The sequence below is a fragment of the Dama dama genome, chromosome X (assembly GCF_033118175.1).
Source record: "Dama dama isolate Ldn47 chromosome X, ASM3311817v1, whole genome shotgun sequence".
Taxonomy (NCBI): domain Eukaryota; kingdom Metazoa; phylum Chordata; class Mammalia; order Artiodactyla; family Cervidae; genus Dama; species Dama dama.
In genome coordinates, this window is record NC_083714.1 from 77,417,581 (window position 1) to 77,439,045 (window position 21,465).

Genomic DNA, 21,465 nt, shown 5'->3' on the forward strand with positions numbered 1-21,465 from the left:
CTAAGGCAAAAAGCTCTCTTTGAGAACTCAGAGTATTGATGGTTATAAGACATACTTACTTTATATAGTAGGAGATCAGTGGCTGGTTAGTTTGGTTTTCTACAATATGGTAAGAATGAGATTCTCTGATAGTGGACACAGTGTGTGTGTGTGTGTAAAATTATGTGACTGCTGCATCATAAACTGCACTAGTAACACTGAAATCTGGGAAAAGTATGTAATAGTTCTGGTTCATCTGTCCCATTACCATACCTAGAAATTATTTTGCATGTCCTACTGATGACCGGGCAATACTATCATCTATGAAAACACACAGATGTTTTTTATATATGTTAAAAATTTGTCTGATTCACATTCTGAATCAGACCAATTCCAGCCTAGTGTTTCCTAAGGTGTGTTCTGTGGCTTAAAACTTATTATGAAATCTTCATAGGTCACATGCATCTTTACTATAAAAGATTTGAAGAGTCCTCCAGTAAGGAAACCATTTAATTGCTCCCTAAATGTATTTGATCATGAAATCCCTCTTAATATCCTGATGAATTACTTTACTCCCAAGAACTCACTTTGGGAAAGAGGTTAACCATGGTACTGAAAGGGATTTCATAGATCAGTATTATAGCTCTCTACCCCTTCAGCATTGAAAAAAATATTTATTAAGCTCCTATCCAATTATAGGCATTCTTCTAGATGCTTTGGATAGTTTAGTGAACAAAGTTTCCTTCCTTCCTGCTACTAACTTTTATGATTGTTGAATTTATTTATATAAGCCATTCTTTAATATCTTTACATGTTCAATTCCCAAGCTGTCTTGGAAGGAACACATTTTATATATTGGTATTTTCATTTTTGCCAGTCAGATTGGTGAAAATTTGTATCTCCCACATGCTCACAATGACTATTACTACTACTGTAGGTACTGTTACTCACAACAACATTTACTGAGTGCTTACTACCAGTCAAATATAGTCTTAAGCACTTTATTTATTTACCCCTCATAACTACCTTGGAGGGTTAGTAATATTATTGTCACCATTTTTACAGGTGAGGAAACTGAGATTTAGACAGAATAAATAATTTACCTAAGATTGTTCAGCTGGATAGAATAGGGACTCAAAAATGAACTCATAACTATTATCCTATGTTGCCTATCTAAGAAAAGGCTGTTCATTGCAGTATCATTTATAGTAGAAAAAGACTAGAAAAACTTAATATCCATCAATAAAGAAATATTAAATAAACCTTGGTGTATCCATATAATGGAATAATAGGAAGCCATTAAAAATGAGGCATCCATATATGTACTAAGAATACAGGATCTCCCAAATATATATTAAATGAAAAAATAAACATGTAAAGTAAGGAATAATGTTTACAGCATGCTACTGTTTGTGTCAAAAAATAAATATATTACTGCTACACACACACACACACTCTAACACACAAAATCTTTAGCAGGATTCACAAGAAACTGAATACAGTATTTCTGGGGAAGACAACAGGGGGCAAAGATGGTATGAAAATTTATTAGTATGACATTCTGTACTGATTGAATTTTTATTAACCATGTGTGTATCATCTGATTAATTATAAACACAAAACTTGATGATGAAACAATTTTATTGGGTAATAAACTCATTTTATTCCCATTTGAAATAGTACTCTTATATTGTTTCCTGAAGAATTCCTATATCATATTATTTATCTGGTCACTAAGTAGATTAAAATTTATTTATTTAATTTTGACAAATAAAAATTCCATATATTTAAGGTATACAATGTGATATTTTGATATATGTAGACAGTATGAAATGATTACCATAATCAAACTAATTAACATATTCATCACTTCTCATAGTTACCATTTTTCTATGGTGAGAACACTTGAGATGTACAATTACAACAGAATTCATATATACAATACATTATTATTGACTGTAGCCACCACACTCTACATTAGGTTTCCAGAAATTACTCATATTATAACTGAAATTTTTCACCCTTTGATCATATTTCCCCTTTTTTCCTACTCCCAGCCTCTGGTAAGCACTATTCTATTCTCTGCTACTATTAGTTTGACTTAATTTTTTTTTAAGATTCTACTTATAAAGTGAGATCATGTGATATTTGCCTTTATGTGTTTAGCTTATTTCACTAGCATAATGTTCTCCAAGTTCAGCCACGAGATTCTTCTTTTTTAAGGCTTATTTTATATCTAATATACATGTAGATACCACATTTTCTTTATTCATTCATTCATTGATGAACATTTGTTTCCATATATTGTCTACTGTAAATAATGCTGCAATCAAGATGGATATCTCTTCGAGATAGTGTTTTTATTTGCTTCAGATATACACCCATAAGTGGAATATTTTTGATGCCTATTATTTGCCAGGCACTGAAAGATATGGTGGGAATGTAACAGTGAACAATATAGGCACAGTTCTTGACTTTGTGGAACTTATCTTCTAGGAGGATGGCAGATAGGAAACACATAATTGCATAAGGAACTCATTATTTCCCATCATGAAAAGTTCAACAGAGGAGTACAGGGTGAGATCCTAAGCTAGTCTGAGGCAATTGCCAGATTGTGTGGCTTTGAATGAACTGCAAAATGAAGATTAAGCTAGAAGAAAGAGGGAAGACCCTGAAGTAAGAAGAAGCACGGGATATCAATGGAAAGTAAGGAGAGCCAATATGGCTGGAACTCAGAAAAAGGTGAGAGATACGAGATGATTGTTGAGTTCAGCGGGGCCTTTTTTTTAAAATTTTATTTATTTTATTTTTTATTATTTTATTTTTTTTTTTCAGGAGTGCCTTTTAGAACACGCTTAAAATCTTGGAGTGGATTTTTAAAGCAATAGGAAATCATGGAAGTTTTAGGTAGAGAAGAACATGATCAGATTTGAATTTTTAAAAGTTTACTCTACTGGCAGTGTGGAGCGTGAACTGGAAAGGAGCAAGCATGAATGAGGTGGCCAGCTGGGATCTACTGTAGTAGCCTAGGGAAGAGATTATGGGGGCAGTCCAGATTTAGAGGTGGATGCATTTACAATATATCCTTGAGATAAATCTGGCAAGAGTTGCTAATGAATTGGTTTAAGGGTGAAAGTCAGTAATATATTAAAAGGATGATAAATGATGATATATTAAGTTTTTTACTTGAGAAACTGATGAGAAGTTGGCAACATTTCTAAGCTAGGGAACACTGGGTGAAGAGGTTTGGGAGTAAGGTTGAAATATTCAGGAATTCAGTACTGGATACGGCCAGAAGAGATAAGGTTGGATATATGGATTTGGAGCTCAAAGGAAAGGTATGGGAGAGAGACCATTAAACTGCAGTTTGTAAAAATTTTTACAGTTTGTAGAAACATATCCCACAGTTGAATAAACTTCTGAATACAAGGTAAACGTTCAGAGAACTGTGGTTTCTCAATTCAAGAAATCATTAAATAGAAAAAAATAATATCACAGTGATTTAACAGGTTAGTCAGTTTGTAGGTATCCATCAACTCATCATACTGTGATTTATCCACATAAAATATTTCAGTTCTCAAAAATAGATAGCCTCAGAATAATATAATAGACACAATTAAGCTGCTCTGCTTTATGCTACTTTGTTGATGTTGTCAACCTCTACATTCACTTTTGCCTTGCAAAAGATTAACAAAAATACATGGAAAAGAAAAAGTACTTTGAGTATTTTCTCCATGAAGACACTTTACATTTTCCTAATATAATAATCTTTTCTATGCCCAGAGAGGGTGTGATAACTTCAGAGAAAGGGCAGCTAAATATAGGCTGGCACGTTGTAAAAAATTATTTTTATTTATTTATGGCTGTGCTGGGTCTTCATTGCTCCACGCAGGCTTTCTCTAGTTGTGGTGAGTGGGGGCTACTCTTCATTGCAGTGCACGGGCTTCTCAATGCAGTGGCTTCTTTTTTGCGGAGCACAGGTTTTAGGCACACGGGCTTCAGTAGTTGCAGCACACAGGCTTATTAGTTGTGGTGCAGGGGCTCAGTTGCTCTGACATGTGGGATCTTCCCGGATCAGGGAGCAAACTTGTGTCCCTTGCATTGGCAGGAGGAGTCTTATCCACTGTACCACCAGGGAAGTCATAGGGTGGCATTTTTATCTTTCTGAGGGTTGTGCTCTTTAGCTTCAGGGGAAAATAGTATTTCAAATCTGGGGAAAACATAGTGGAAAATTAATACTACAGAGTAATTATTTATTTTTTTACATCATTAAATACGAAAATCATGAAGACATGTTCATTGCTGTAATCCCAGCATCTAAATATTGCACATAGTATCTAAATACTTGCACATAGTAGGTACTCAATGAATATTTAAGGAAAGTTAAACGAATTAATGAGTTGTATCTTTAAAGTATGATTATATTTGTTAGAAAATGTCTGAATCCACAGAAAGTTAGATATGGTCATATTGAAAAGGATATATACATATATATACACACACACACACACACACACACACATACACACATACATATACCCAAATATCTCCAAAGACAAGAATACTTTCATTTATCATGTTTTTAACCACCCACACATCTCCAAATTAGAGACTTTGGAAAGCTTCCTGCATTTCCTCTGGTAAATCTATTAATTTTCATTTCCACTGCTGGTACTAAGAGTCTCACAGATCTCACAGTTAAGGTCTATTTCACTTCTGATACTACTCAAAACTTTCTATTTGTACCAGGGCAAATAGCAGAGGGATTTGCTAGACAATAATTTCCCTTTTCAGAGGAATCTCTATTACACAAAATATTCATCAGAGAACCCTATCACAAGAGTATTGTTCAATACAGCAAGAGATTCCATAAGTGATATTAATACAACACTGTATAATGTTGCTAATGATTGTCACAAAACTCAACAAAGTGCAGCCAAAAACCCCAGTAAAATACAATTTTAAAGACTTTTCATGGAACTTAATGTGGTAACAAACATGTATTGAGCATCTTCAAAATATAAGATACATGCTAGTGATGGGCAGCTATCAAAGTGAAGACCCAGTCCCTGTCCCTATATTAGGGGAATCAGAGCTAAGTTGTTCAGCAAACACTGAATTCCTGCTATACACCATGCTTGTGTTTGATGCAGGGGGTAAAAAGATAAGTAAGGCACAACCCCTGTCATTAGGGGCTTATAATTTAAGGTATGGTGCATCTGGGTGCATATTTTGGGGGCTATGTGTCCAGTATAGGAACCAATATAAACACAAATAATTTTCAGTGCAACATGGGAGGTTATGACAGAGTGGTAGCAAAATGTAGGGAAATTTAACCCCATATAGGGAAGAAATGCAAGGAGGAGGTGGTGGAAATGACTGACTGAGTCTTGGGGATAAATATTACCTGGAGAATGGGAAGATCATTCCATGCTGGAGGAACAACAGTGTGACTGGGGAACTACAAACAGCTCAGAGGTCAGACAGGTGGTGTAATGAATGGTTCAACGTGGCACTTTATTTAAATTATTTTGAAACTTTGGTAAAATAACAACACGATGAATTTATGGGATCAAAAAAGTACCCTCCCTCACTCCCATGCACCTTCCCTCTCTTTTTACTTTGGTATTATCTGACAGCAAAGCATTTTAAATAAGGGGGGGGTGAGGGTGCAGGTGGGAGGAGGCCGACCTTGAAAATACTACGAAAGCTGTATTAGCTGCTTGGCAGAGGCAATCTAACCCTCATCAAATACAATCACTTGAATACAAAGGCCACTTTACCTAGATCACCTCTGCAGTACCTTATTAGGAAAATCTTGTATGAACTCCTTGTATACGCGTATGAAACCAGATTCAGAATCTGTTAACGCCTATCAACCAACTACTGTGCTTTCCTCTTTTTTCCCTCTTGCAACCAATATTAATACATATGCAAGGTGGCTGTTTGGACTAACTAGAACAAATACAGATGCTTTGAGGTTCCATTCCGGCGAAGCTACGGAGAGATTTTTTTGTGGATTTTTATCGGGGCGACAAAGACAAAAAAAGATAAGGAATAGAGTGTGAAGATATCGGTGTGAAAAATTATGCTTCGGGGGCCAAAACGAAAGTATAGACACGCTAAGGGAAACAGTTTCCAGACTAAAATGAAAATTTCCTTTGTTCACAGAGCAATTCCCTTTCAATTTCACTCCGCCCTCGTGTCTCCTGACAATTCTTGCTTCATCATTGTCAAGCAGTTCGCAGGTCTTCCCACCATTCATCCTAGCCAACAGAGTAAAAATCTACAACTCTTTTCTACCTCAAAACTGCAGGCTAAATGCGCTACAGTACTCAGCCTGGAAAAGGAATGGAGCTCTTAACGTTCGATTAAAAAGTTTCAAATATAATGCTGTAGCCTCCTGCCTGGACCCACCACTCGAGAACTACAATACCCAGAATGCACTGTTTCCCTTCCACCTCCTACCGCGGCAGCGCCGAACCTGATCTTATTTGCACAAGGAACAGTCACATGACACATTTCCTGTCAAGATGGCGGATAATCTCCCTTCGGAGTTTGATGTGATCGTAATAGGGACGGGTATGTGTGGCTCTGGTACTACCTGGACAAAGTGTAGGAAGTCTGTCCCATTCCTACCTTCTCTGTCAGGGGTGAGGGTCGGCGAGAAATGTTGGGGTCGAGTGTGGGAGGGAGGACGGAAAGGAAGTGAGGTAGTCTGGAGTCAACGCGGGACTTGGCGCTCCAGGGAGGGGCTTGGACTCGCGGTGCTTAGCGCCATTTGAGTAGGGGTCGATCTGGTTGATGCCGATTGCTGAGGTTGGTTGCTGCGGGGGATTCCTGTAATTTCCTTCGAGGGAGGAAGGTTTGCAGTGTCAAGAGAACGGAGGGTGGGAATTTTATCAATGGAGACACCGTGGCATGACATGATTTCCTCGTTGATTTCGAAGTGATATTCCCCATCATTTTGTCTCGCCATTTCATAGGAATTTTTCATATATTTATATAATCCTAGGGTTCAGTGCATCTCGGATACAGTTTGTTACTCAGTTGTTACCCATTTACCTTTAAATGTACTAAGGCGAGCAAGTGGATTCTTTTCTGTTGTGTTGAGAAGCCTGCTACTGCTACTGTTAAGTCGTTTCAGTCGTGTTCGACTCTGTGCGACCCCATAGACAGCAGCCCACCAGGCTCCTCTGTCCCTGGGATTCTCCAGGCAAGAACACTGGAGTGGGTTGCCATTTCCTTCTCCAATGCATGAAAGTGAAAAGTGAAAGTGAAGTCGCTCAGTCCTGTCCGAAGCCTAGGGGGTTGTAATTTGTTGAGGTAGCCATTATTCTTGCTTGATGGTGCTGAAAGAAATCATTTTGCTTTCTTCTACCCACCTATCTACCCACAGCTAAATGAGCTGAAAACAAGGTCTGTGAGTCCAGTTCTAATGTGTGATCATATCTTTCTCTTGCTTGCCCATCGTTGATTCTTCATGGTTTGGGTGGTGCCAGAACTCCCTCTGCAGTTTCTAGTTGACAAATTACACGTACAACACGTGGCAGAAAACATTTGGAAAAAGTTGTTATTTTTTCTTGACAGTGTAAAGGGTGAATTTTAGATGGGATGAAATAATTTTTTGGGTGGGGTTTTGTCCTGTCTACAGAATGTGGTAGGCTGGAGAACCTCTGGTGAATGAGAGCCTGTCCATTGTGTTAATAAATTCAGCTCATTGTCTTCTCAAAGGGTAGGAGCAGCCATGTTTCCAGGTCGGGAGTAAAAATAACTGCCTATTTTGAGTGATTATTAATCCATGTGCTAAGCTCTTTACAAATGGTATATAATCCTCACAACTTTGTTAGAGTAGGTATTCTCTACACTTTACAGAGGAGGAAAAAGTTCTTAAAAAGGTTGCAGTTTGCTCAAGATCACACTGCTGGTAAATTTCCAAAAGTCCATTGTATACTAAAAGGAGAATCAGTAGTTCTGACACTCAGAATTAAACCATATTAATAGAAATAACTGGGAAAACTTGGTTGTAGACCTTGCTTGGCCATTAACCAACTGTGTGAATTTCTAGGGTTAGGAACTTAATCTCTCAGAGCCTCAGTTTCCTTGGTTTTGAATATAGGCAGTGTGAACTAAGTAACCTTTTCAGTGTTGTCTAACAAAAAGTTCTCTTATTCTAGTTCTACATGGGTGATTGTTCTCAAAACAGCAAGGACATGTTTCTTCTCAACCTGAGAATTGCATGGCTACAAATAACCTTGATGTAGCTGCTATGAACAGATCTTGGGTGACAGCTGGAAGGAGTCAGTAGACTCTATTTATTCTCTCCAGTCTATCCTAAAACTTAGAACAATATCCATTTTAGAATAGTTGTTATAGCATACTTGGGTCCTGTGTTACTCCCTTTTTTTGTTGTACTTTGGAAATTAGGGCGTGTTAAAAATTATTTTGTATCATTAAAATATTGTTTCTTGATTCAAATTTTAATTGATAAGTGGCAATTCATAGTATTAAGTGCTGTTAATTCTTATATAAGACTTCCCTGGTGGCTCAGATGGTAAAGCGTCTATCTACAATGTGGGAGACCCGGGTTCGATCCCTGGGTGGGGAAGATCTCCTGGAGAAGGAAATGGCAACCCACTCCAGTATTCTCGCCTGGAAAATCCCATGGATGGAGGAGCCTGGTGGGCTACAGTCCATGGGGTCGCAAAGAGTTGGACACGACTGAGCGACTTTTTTTGCTTATTTCAGTTTGTAATATGGACTATATCTGTCTTCTTGGAGTCTGTTATGATAGAGGTAGGAAGAGTCTGTGGGTGATCCAGAAAATTGCATCAGGAAGCATCTGGTGTATTTGGAAAAAGATTCATTTTAGACTTATTTCCATGAGATTAATGTTACTTCTCAAAGTATGGGAAGAACTTATTTGAGTTAGAGGTTTTCATATCACTTAGTGAACACTGTTTAACTTTTCAAGCACATTGTTTACATTTATGATTTGAAGCTTTGTATTTAGATAAAAGTCATTCTCAAATAAATGAATTCAATAATTATAATCACTATTGAATTGAATAGGTGATTTTTAATGTGTTTGGAATATTTTTCTTCTGAAATAGCATGCTGAAAGTGGCCTTTAAGATGTGTTTGCCTTATTAAGTGTACTAGCTTGAGTCAATCATAGAAAAATCAGTGTTTCAAAGATTCAGTTTTGATAACAAAAGCAGAATTAATCATGTATGTATCAGAAACATGAAGAAATGGGCTATGAGATGCAGTTTTTCTTTTAGCAGATTTAGTTTTAGTTAAAATGTCATTAAGAAACAGTTGCTTTATCAAGTAAAATAACCTGTGGATATTATTTTAAATCCTTTTGGCCTTGATTAACTTGTTTTTCCTCTTCATTCTTCATAATATAACATTTTCATTAAGGTCATGTTTTGAAGAGATTATGGGAAAATAAAGATTTGTATGTATTTTCTTAGTTAAGCCCGTTTCCTCCTGGTTACAGAATACAGGAAATAATCTCTCAAACACCTGAAAACAGAAGAATAAGATAAAGTACTTAAACCATGCAAAATATAGAAGAAACTGAAATAAGGAAGGAGGGCCAAATGGAGCCTCAAGGGAGAGGACAGAAATGGAATAATGACTCCAGTATAAAATTAAAAAAAATTTTAAAGTGAAAAAAAATCATGACAATTATCTTAAAAAATGGATGTAGAGATAAGTGTCTAGAAAGTGGCCTTTAGTTTGGGTGCACGGTTGTCATTTTTAAGACATTTGCCATTTATAAAGATATTTGAATAATAACTTTGTAGGTTACAGAGAAGTATCATTTGTCACAGGTTAAAAATTGTCCTAGTCACGTAACAACATAATAACACCTCACTGGAGGTGACTTATCTGGCATCTTGTATAATCTGTAACCTGCAGCAGAGCCATCAACTCAACATAAGGGCAGGTGAGATGGAAGTTACAAGCATCATGGGATATTATTGGCATCATTTTTACATAGGGGAATCCCTCATTCTCTCACTTAGAGCATATTCATTCTTATTTGAGAAAATTCTAGCATGCTGAGAGCATATTAAGTGTTAGTCACTCAGTCGTGTCCGTCTCTGTGACCCCTTGGACTGTAACCCACCAGGCTCCTCTGTCCATGGGATTTTCCAGGCAAGAATATTGGAGTGGGTTGGCATTTCTTCCTCTAGAGAAGACACAGGAAATGTTAACAACTTCTGCAAAAGCTGTGTTTGGAGGGTGTCATTAGACGTAAGTGACAGTTTATATCCTAATGTGAAAGGGGAGAGACAAACACCTAAAATGCAAACCTACATCAGGCAACAACAACGATCTGGGACCATTTGGCATAATGACAGACTACATATTTTTTAGAATATTCAGCCCAGAATTACTGAGAACCTAGTCCCTGCTCTTGTGATGTTTACTGTGTTACCTATTCTGAGGAACTATTTGGAGTTCCTGACAGTCACATGCTCAGAGCTGTTCTAAGCCAATGTGGGCTTTTTGTTGCATCCTTCTTGCTTTCTGAAGACCACAGAGAGATTCATTCAGCATCCGTTTCCTTTCTAAAGTACATCACACATACTATATTTTGGAGTTCTTTGCCTAAATAAACTGTGGAGTAGACTAGCTTAAACATTTTTCCTGCAGAGGATAAATTCATGGATCCTTTTCATTTAAGAATTTTATTGCTAAAGATTATGGGGAAAGAAATGAGATAAAAATAACAAATATGGGAGAAATTACAGGGATATTGCTCGTAAATCCTGACTGCCTTGCTATATCATGCTCAGCATAGTCCAGAATCAGTCACTGTAGCAATCTGGCATAAAGGGAATCACTTAACCTTCCTTCTAGGTGACTTTGGCAAGTTGCATAACATCTTGGAACATCAATTTGTTCATCTGTAAAGTGAGAGACTTGAATTAGGTGACCTCTAAGATAGGCATCTCCCAACTCTAAAATTTACCATTGTATGTGCATAATTATGACACTGGGTCCTTGAGAAAAGACTAAATTTTATATAGTCCTCATTTGAAGTCAAGTCAGTGTTTTCAGAAATTTTTCTATCAAAGCAGCTTATAAAGAATCATTTTCTTGGAAATGATTAACTGCTTTCATCAGGAAAGATCATGTAGGTAGCACAGCTGAATTTCTTGATGTTCAGTTCAGTTCAGTCACTCAGTCGTGTCCGACTCTTTGCGACCCCATGGACTACAGCACACCAGGCTTCCGTATCTATCACCAACTCCCGGAGCTTGCTCAAACTCATGTCCATCGAGTTGGTGCTGCCATCCAACCATCTCATCCTTTGTTGTCCCCTTCTCCTCCCTCCTTCAATTTTTCCCAGCATCAAGGTCTTTTCTAATGAGTCAGTTCTTCTCATCAGGTGGCCAAAGTATTGGAGCTTCAGCTTCAGCATGTCCTTCCAGTGAATATCCAGGATTGATTTCCTTTAGATTGGCAGGTTTGATCTCCTTGCAGTCCAAAGGGCTCTCAAGAGTCTTCTCCAACACCACAGTTCAAAAGCATCAGTTCTTCGGTGCTCAGCCTTCTTTATGGTCCACCTCTCACATCCATACATGACTAGTAGAAAAAACATAACTTTGATTAGACAGACCTTTGTCGGCAAAGTAATGTCTCTGCTTTTTAATATGCTGTCTAGGTTTGTCATAGCTTTTCTCCCAGGGATCAAGGGTCTTATAGTTTAATGGCTGCAGTCACCATCTGCAGTGATTTTTGAGCCCAAGAAAATAAAGTCTGTCACTGTTTGCATTGTTTCCCCATCTATTTGCCATGAAGTGATGGGACCAGATGCCATGATCTTAGTTTTTTGAATGTTGAGTTTTAAGCCACCTGTTTCACTCTCCTCTTTCACCTTTATCAGAGAGGCTCTTTAGTTCCTCTTCCCTTTTTGCCATAAGGGTGGTGTCATATGCATATTAGATGTAATTGATATTTCTCCCAGCAGTCTTGATTCCAGCTTGTGCTTCATCCAGCCTGGCATTTCGCATGATGTACTCTGCATATAAGTTAAATAAACAGAGTGACAATGTACAGCCTTGATGTACCTCTTTCCTAATTTTGAACTAGTCCATTGTTTCATGTCTGGTTCTAACTATTGCTTCTTGAAACATTGGGGGGCAGTAATGTTGTCGGGGGTATAGTTGAAACTGATTTTTACTAAATACCTGCTTATGCCAGACTTCCTGCCAAGTGATGTCTCATATATGTGTATTATTTAGTCCTTTCCTGGAATGCCTGTATGTGGTTCTAACATCAGAGGATGTCTATGCTTTTTTTTGCCTGTATTTCCAAAAATCCATGAACCTGTGGTCTAGAGCAGAGTTTTTTTTTTTTTAATTTGCAAGATGCCACCTATTTGTGGGTCATGGAATCAATTCCAGCATTTAAAAAAACAGGTAGAATAGAATGTGTATTAGAATATATTATATGTAATAAGGATGAGTATAGTTTTATGGAACATATTTCATGTGTGTATCACTGAAGCACACCCACATACATATATTTGTATATATTTAAGGGGATTGGCTAAGGGCAAAAAGTTTTAAAGTTTAGAGAATATTGATTAACTGAATAACATGGTAGGAATGAAAGTAGTATTTTAAAAGTCCTTTTGTTGTATAAATGCTATACCATCCATATGTTCTGTTTACTTTGACATGTATATATCTCATTTGAGAGTATCATGTAGTGCACCAGGGACTGATTTTGTGGAAAACATTTTTTCCATGGATGGGGGACAGGATGGTTTGGGGATGATACAAGTGCATGACATTTATTGTGCACTTTATTTCCATTATTATTACATCCGCTCCACCTCAGATCACCAGGCGTTAGATCTCAGAGGTGGGATAACCTGGTTTAGTGATTGACAGTGTGGCTCTGAAATTGGACAGACTGTGTTTGAATCAGTTATGACTCTTGTGCCACCTTACACATGTTCTTTAATGTCTTAAGTTTCTTAGCTCTAAAAGAGAGTAAACCTCAGACAGCTGTGTTGAGGATTCAGTGGAATAATTATTTAAAATGCTTAGTAGGTGTTCAGAAAACGTAGTTGAAATTTATAGCCCATACTGTTGTATTGAGAGGCTTCTATCACCACTGCTGTCAAGGAGTGAAGGCTTCCTAGGAAAGGCTCATGGTTTCCATGGAGAGCAGCGGAAAGATTCAGGTGTCTGCGTCATTGTCTTTCTCATTGGCTGTTTGGTGGGAAAGACCTTTGTGTGTCTATTACCACTATTTCTATCAGACTTCTTAACTGATGATTTTCTTTCATTTTCTTTTCTCTGTTTTGTTCACCAGCTTGCATTATTTGTTATTTGTTTTGCCTGATGGTTTTGAACAGGTTTATCTTGTTTGAGGCATAGTATGAAACTCTTGTCAGTGTAAAATGCTGAAGGAACTAAAGAAAGCTTAGAGGTTTTGCTGCTGGAAAAATGCTTTGCAATTCTTCAGCCATTTATTGATGGAGAAGTATGTCTTTTGTGTTGTCAATACCTAGAAAAGTAAAGGGAATTATATAACTGTGGAGAAGATTCTTTGGGAGAGGCTTACTCTTCCCTGTAAATCATAAGTTTGAACCAGTCTCTCAGAGAGAGCTGCATCTGTAACCAGAGTTCTCTCTGCAGCATCATTTTCATCTCCCGTGCCTCATGTCATTTTCTCGTTTTCTCCAGTGTTCTCATGATGTTTTGGGTAACTCAGGCTACAGCAATTAAAATCAAATACGGCTGCTTGCCATCACATTCTCATGTTTAACATAAAATTCCAATGCACAGAAACAATTATAATTCCATATAATTGACCTGTTACTCACGCTGCTAAGTTTCAGTGCAATCTTCTAACTGAAAAGTTAGGCTTTGTAACTATGTAAATGGTTTAAAATGGTCTATGTAAATGGTTTAAAACCTAGAACAGCTTAAAAATCACTAACACTTCTCAGTTTATATTCATATGTATATTACAAACTATATATATGTATATGTACACATATATTATGCATAAATGCTAGAGAGATTGGAAACATTTGGGGGATATTTAGTTGTGACAAACAAAATAGGGATACTTTTGAAAGATTGATTTATTGTCATTTTTGCTTTCCTGATAATCTTATTAAAAGGCAGTGTAAAAGATGAGAATTTATCACAGATAGTGACTTCTCCAAGTATGATCATGAGAACTATTGTGTTATTCATAATGAGACTATTTAAAAACTAGTTTGAAAATAGACAGGTGAAGAGACCAGGGGAAACTTTGCCCGTGTGGTGCTTCACATGAGTGTTTGATCTTATATTGGATTTTTACCAAGAGTTTAAGTGAATAATGTCATACCATTTGACTGATTTCATTTATATCACATTTATAAAAGTACCAGTATCTGCTTTTTCTCCTGAGTAGTGTTCATACATGTCTTTTTTGTCCAGCCCAGTGTTCATGTTGAGTTACAGTGGCTTTTGGTTAATGGCAGTTTTAGTCATTTTGTATTGCTTTGAACTATTGTCATGTATCTGTGATCTGAATTTGGATATTTGTTAAACTGCTTTTTGATATATATGCATTTAAAATAATTGTGATGGAAAAGCTTGCACAAAATAACGTGTAGGGATATAATATTTTACATACAGATACCAAGCACATTAGGAAGATGCTGAGTTGTGTTCTAATCCTTAGTTTTCTATGTTTGGCATGAGCTATCTAAGCTAAATAGATGACAGAAAATTAAATTTAGTATATACAACACACTGTTAAACAAATGTATGAAATTATTTCTAGCATTTGTTATATGTGAGTACTCTATTAAGCCCGTAAAGTACATTATCTCATCTGATTCTCACAGTAACCTTGTCTGTTGCTACATGCTTATTGTTATCTCCACTTTACAAATGTGGAACCTAAGACTTAGTTAAGTTTGACTGAGGTCAGACTGTTAAGACTGAAGTTGCTCTGGCTAGGTGTTGTTAGATTGAACTGGTTGTATTTTTCCATGTGAAAAAATATCTTATATTGTCAAGGTTAGATTATTGTGTTTTACTTTAGTGGTTGGCAATTGCTTCATTTTGGGGTGTTACTGTTGTTGGCGTTAAAGTCCTGATGCCAGAGAAGCCTTGTGATGTTAACTCATTATTGACAGCATCATGACGTCTGTTGCCATCTTGCAAACCTTTTGATGAAGGTGAACCAAATGACCTGGTTGTGTTTATCCCTTAAAACTGAAAAAACAGAATCAGCCACTGAAGTAATGGCAAGAAATGGGGTCAGAGAATACAGTCATATTTCCACTTGAAAATCTGTTTCCCTAGGAATTATTCACTGATTACAAGATACATAATTTTCCACAGAAATAAAATCATTGTTAGAAATGCCCTATAGGTTATTTGTGTGTGTGCAAGGGTTTGCCATTTTGTCATTTAAATTGTTTTTTTAGTTTTATGCACTTGTAAATTAAGTTTTCAAGATCAAGTATGGGACTTATTGTTCTGTTCATGAAGCTTTTTTTTTTTTTTGGTTGGTTGGTTCTTTTGGTTCCTATAATTGTCAACAGTTGTCAGCACTTTCAGTGGACTCATCCTGTTAATAATTGACAGAGTGGATGTGGTAATATCTTTTCCCTCCAAGGGCCCTGTCATTAACAAATAATAATAATAACTAACACTTTTATGTTTATATTTCCAGACCTTTTCTCACTTTGTGTGTATAGATGTGTGTATGCTATTCTGTTTTTCAGTTCACAGCGTTATGAATATCATTTCATAATAACCAAATCTTCATCCTCAGTGTCTTAAAAAAATAACTTATTATTTGGAGATAATTTTAGATTCATATGCAGTTGTAAGAAATAGTATAGAAAGATCGTGTATATATTTCATCCAGTGTTCCCAAGTGGTAAGTAGCATCTTGCATAAATATGTGTAATACAACCAGGTAATTGACCTTATGCAATGACCTTATTCAGATGTCACCAGTCTTACATATACTTGTGTGTGTATTCAATTCTGTGTAATTTTATCACATGTGTAGATTGTTGTCAAATCCAGATACAAAACAGTTTCATCATAGTCTCTCATGATATCTTTTTATAGCCACAAACACTTCCATCCTTCCTACGTCTCTAAATCCTGGCAACGCTTTATCTGTTCTTCATTTCTATGATTATGTCACTTCCAAAAGCTTATTAAATGTCATTTTAGTAGATGATTAGTAAATACACTAGTATTTCTATAGATGTCCTGTCATTTATTTAAATTATCAACTTTTTTTGGACATTTAAAGTTTTCAGTTTTTCACTTTCATGAAGTGATACTATGATGAACATGCTGTACCTAAACCTTTTGTATATATTTAGTTACTTCCTTAGGATAAATACCTAGAACTGTAAATGTTAAATTGAATTTTAGAGGGTGGTTATGTAAAGATTTTGATTTGTATTGATGAATTACCTTAAGGAAAGTTTGCTAATCTAGTATCACTTAGCGGAGTATGAGAATGCTTACTTTCCCATAGTCTTTCAGTATTTTCTATGAATGTCAACATCATAGCCAGAAAATATTTCCTTGTCTGAATTTACAGTTTCAGATTATAAGTGAGATTATTTAATAGGTATGTTGGTCAATTATGTTTCTTTTATTCATTGCTTTTACCCATGTTCCTATTGTGTGATTTTTTTTCTTTTCAATATGTAATAATTCTTTATATATTAAAAGCTTTAATTCTTTGTTAGGTATTTTATAAATTTGCCTTCTATTTTCATGGCAGTTTTTCATGTGTGAAACTTGATAATTTTTAAGTATCTATCAATTTTTTTTTCTTCTATGGTTCCTGCCTTTGGAGGTATGCATAGAAAAGCCTTCCCCTCAAAGATTAAGTAAATATTGACTCTGTTTCTTTTTAATATTTTATATCTTACATTTAAATTTTAATACACCTGAGATTTACTTTATTCTAGAATATGAGGGTTTTTCATCCTAAATCATTAACTTATTATTCTAACACCATTGATCTATTTTTACTCCACTAATTGAAATATTGCCTTTATTTTTTCATTATAGGAACAATTTTTGACCTTTCTGCCAGTAATCTGAGTGTCTCTTTGAGTATAGTTGGAACTGTTAAGTGGAAACAGATGAATCATCTGATCTGTAGAGAAATGATAACTTTTCCTCTTTGAAATCTCAAGAAACAAAATGTTAGAATATATAAAAAATTATAGCATCTATTCTGAAAAATAGCAAACTAAAAGAAAAAGGAAAACAGAGTAGGAATATTTGTAATTCATAACAAAGGACTAATCACATACAAATAATACCTTCAAATTTGTATGAAAAACATCAAGATCTCTACAGGTGAGATGGGCAGAAAATGTAAACAGACAAGAGGAGTTATAGATAGTTGACAAACTGTGGGGAAAATATTTTTCCTGATCAGTAGTCAAGTGCAAAATAACCTAATAGTTAAAAACATTAAAAACACACAAATTAAAAACACAAAAAGTTTTTACAAATTTAATCTTTTAAAAACATTAACATCAACTAATTGTTGATAAAGTTGTATTCAGTTGAAATGCTGATGATATTATAAATTGGGACAATGCTTTGGCAAAGTAATACAATGATTTGTCCTAAGAATTGTACATATGTGTATTCTATTAGACTCAGTAACTCCAGATCTGAGAATTTATTGTGAGAAAATCACTTAATAGAGGTAAAAAGCTACAAGGCTGACAGCATCTATTTTAAAGCTGCTTTTCATAGTAAAATTTGTAAATAATATAATGTTGTATATTGGAGAGCCCCAGTGTCTCAAAGGAGTCTGGTGGGTGGATGGAGTAGGCAGTTTTATAATATTGCTCAGGATATTTTTTATTACAAGATATCATACATACAAATGAAATGTGTGTGTGTGATATCTATATATCTATATCTATATATATATTATAATTTCTTTCTTTCAATGAACAATAGCAAAGTGAGTGACATGTATGTATGACCCAGCTGAAGAAAAAGAGCATTACCAGAACCTTGGGAGCTCCCTGTATGTATATGTATCACTGTCCATCTTCCCTTCCTTTCCCATGCCATAACCATTATGACAAAGTGCTTTAATTGTTCTCTTGTTTTTTGTGAAGTGTTTTATATTACATGTGTATATCCCCAAACCACATGTTGTTAGTTTTTTTCTGTTTTTGACACTTGTCAAAAATTCTGTGTATTCTTTCCGTGACGTGCTTTCCTTGATAAATGTTATGCTTGTGAGATTCAGCTGTACAGATGCATTTAGTGGTAACTCCCCCTCTCCTACCCACAGCTATTAGTATTTCGTAGTATTCTAGGATTGCAAATCTTCAGCTTCAGTCGGTCATGCATATTCACCAAAATAATTGTATTTATTTGCCCTTCAGTTTTCAGCTTTTCAAGCCCCTGTCTCCCTTAGGAAATATATAAAGTCGTGAACACACTCACACATTCACGACACAATAAGATCATTAAGTACGTGTTTTTCTGCAACTTTTTCAGTACATAATTCTCACCTTTCTTTTCATTCCAGTAGTTTTATCTTATCTAGCACACAGACTGTATTTAACTTTTGTAAGGTATAGTTCAGGCCCAGGCAGAAAAGATTGAGAGACTACCTCAACGGAAGTAGGTTACCTTTATTCAGTCAAGGAGGGCGACAGTCTGCCTAACGACCAGGCTGAGCGCAAGAGGGATCAGGGAGGCTTCATATTTAAAGGAAGATTTGTGGAAGCAATGAGGGAAATGTTAATCAGGCTTTTTTTGGGTATTCTTTAGTTGAGATGGCATTTATAGTTGGGCAGGGGGTGACAAGTCTTCTGGGCAGGGGGTGATACGTCTCTGGCAGATGTAGGGGGTGATACGTCTCTGGCAGATGTAGGGGGTGGAAGGTTTCTGGACAGGGGGTGATAAGTCCCAGATAGATACAACTGGTCTGGAGCATCAGGGCAGGACCTAAAGTTCAATTTTGTTTTCTCTGAAGTTAGGTGATTCAGCAAGGGCCTTTGAGACTGTTGTTTTCTTTTCTAGGCCCAAAGACTCCTTCAACTTTCCACATTTTCCCACCCCAAAATACCCTTTACAGCTGGTATATACAAACTTGTTTTCAATTCATTATTATGTATTGCTTCTGGTTGATGTGTCCTGTAAATCTGTTTTATTCTGGCTTATTTTATTCTGGCTTTTTTTTTAAGTGATGACTGAGATGTCAGAGACTAGGCCTGTGATCCTTCCCTTTTAAATTTGGCTGCTTTCTTGCTCATAGTATCATTTACCTTGTTCCTCTAGACTGTCTTTCCTATAAACTGAAATATATATCTAAAGGCTTGGTGGATTCAAGGTTAACATTTTTGGCTAGGACATCTTTGGTGATATAGATATCATGTTGAATCATATCAGAAGACACAAAATATCTGGTTGATCCACTGTGAGTGTTGCTAAGATTGACCCAGGATTAGGATGATGACAATATGATGCCTCCATTGTATGGATGTAGTTTTCCCTTGTGTATTGAAAATAATCTGTATGTTGCTTCTGGCACTATGCAAAAAACATTGTTTGATACCAGGTATTCACAGCATTGTTTTAAAATTGATTGGTAGTCCTTATATGAGTAAGTATTTTCATTAGTACTTGCAAAATGATGTTTTTGTTTAGGTCTTTGATTCCCTCTACATTTAATAGCTACCACTGAATGCCAATTTCTTAGTTTACAAAAAGGAACATACCTTTATAGCATTATTGTGCTGTGCTAAGTCGCTTCAGTTGCATCTGACTCTTTTCGAACACAGGGACCATAGCTCGCCAGGCTCCTCTGTCCATGGGATTCTCCAGGCAAGAATACTGGAGTGGGTTCTCATGACCTTCTCCAGGGGATCTTCCTGACCCAGGGACTGAACCTGCCGTTTTATTGTCTCCTGCATTTTCTGGTTGGTTCTTTACCACTAGTGACACCTGGGAAGCCCTTTATAGCATTATTGGTATCTACCAGTAAGTACCTATTTCCAAGATTCAAGTCATTTGGGAAACTGAATTAATTGTAAGATTACCTAATGGAGATGGACAAAGAGATTTAGATGTCCTGAGGCAGGATAGTACTTAAGAACATAGACTCTGGGGCCAGACTAGATAGGTTCCAATATTAACTTTGCCATTTACTGGGTTTGTGACTTTGGGTACAGTACTTAAGCCCTGTTGTCTGTTTTCCCATCCTTTACTGCCTAATGTATACCTGTGGACAAAGAATAGTAAGTAAAGGAAAAATGAAAAAAAAAAATTGTTAGGGGTTGGGTTATGGGTGAGTAAAATATTTTCCTTAGCATTGTGTCATATTTGCAGTGTAAGAGAGAAAAGTCATGCTGATTTTTAGATGTTTTCAATGTGTATTTTCAAGTGCAAGATCATTGACAAATGACTCACAAACCTTTTACATTGATTTTGGTTTATCCCTCTTGTTACAGTGTTTTAGAAATTCTTAATGCAATAAAATTGTTATTTTCATTAGATAAGATTTTATGTTTTATTTTAGTAAACTCAGTATAATCACTGTTCAGCTTTTTAATAAATAGTATAAAATATTATCCTCAATGTTTTCTCAATGAAATGTAGCCATTTTTTTCTTAAATACATAATAAGACTAAGTTTAAAACTTAATTTGAAGTGGTTTACCTCAAGGAATGATATATAGTAACAAATTCATAGACTCTTTCAAAATTTAGTTCATAAGGATCATAAGGTTTTTCTCTCTACTTTTTAAAAAAATGGATTTCATGAAAGGATTCGTATAAGGAAGAAAGGTTATTTGTTGCTTGATCTTGGAATAAGCACAATCTCTCTTATCTATTTTAGTCTCATAGCTTTATAAGTAATACACTAAAGATCATTTTTCTTCTGTGACGCCTAAGTAAAATATGTTCTGAACAAGAGACTTTATTTTCCTTATCACAAGTTAAATATTGCTATTAAATTTGAAGAGAGCTCAGCTGGGATATCCTTTGCTGTGAAAGATGATTTTAGTCATTTAAATTGATAAAATTTAAATTGATAAAACAGAAATACTAGCATTAAGAAAATCAAGTGAAAGTTAATTGTAGTGGAATCTGCTTATTTTATTTCCTGGTATGAAATAGGTTTTTGTCAAATGTTTACATTACTTAGTAAAACTTTCATTAAGAGATTTGAGTTGATACAGTTTTCTCAGTTTAAATAACAAAATACTAAATGTCTGTTTTCCAAGGGATTATTTTATTTCATAGACCCAGCCTTTCATTATCTCACTAAATTTGGTATTAAATTTTATTTTTTAAATGATTTATTATGGCCAGTTTCAAACATAAAAAAAATAGAATAATAGAACTTCTCATGTACCAGTTTCCCAGTATCAACTCTTATCAATTTGTGGCCTATCTCTTTCATTTGGTACTGTCCACCTTCT

The 21,465-nt window shown here is 35.8% G+C and overlaps 1 protein-coding gene across 1 annotated transcript in view; it reads left to right on the top strand.

Annotated features, from left to right (window-relative positions):
- The first annotated feature begins 6,491 nt into the window (after positions 1 to 6,491).
- The window catches only part of CHM (CHM Rab escort protein), a 233,557-nt gene continuing 218,583 nt past the window's right edge, over positions 6,492 to 21,465 (top strand). The window contains exon 1 of the mRNA XM_061137379.1: positions 6,492 to 6,561. Within this exon, the coding sequence (XP_060993362.1) occupies positions 6,513 to 6,561 (49 nt within the window). The 5' untranslated portion in view covers positions 6,492 to 6,512. The remainder of the gene's footprint in view (positions 6,562 to 21,465) is intronic.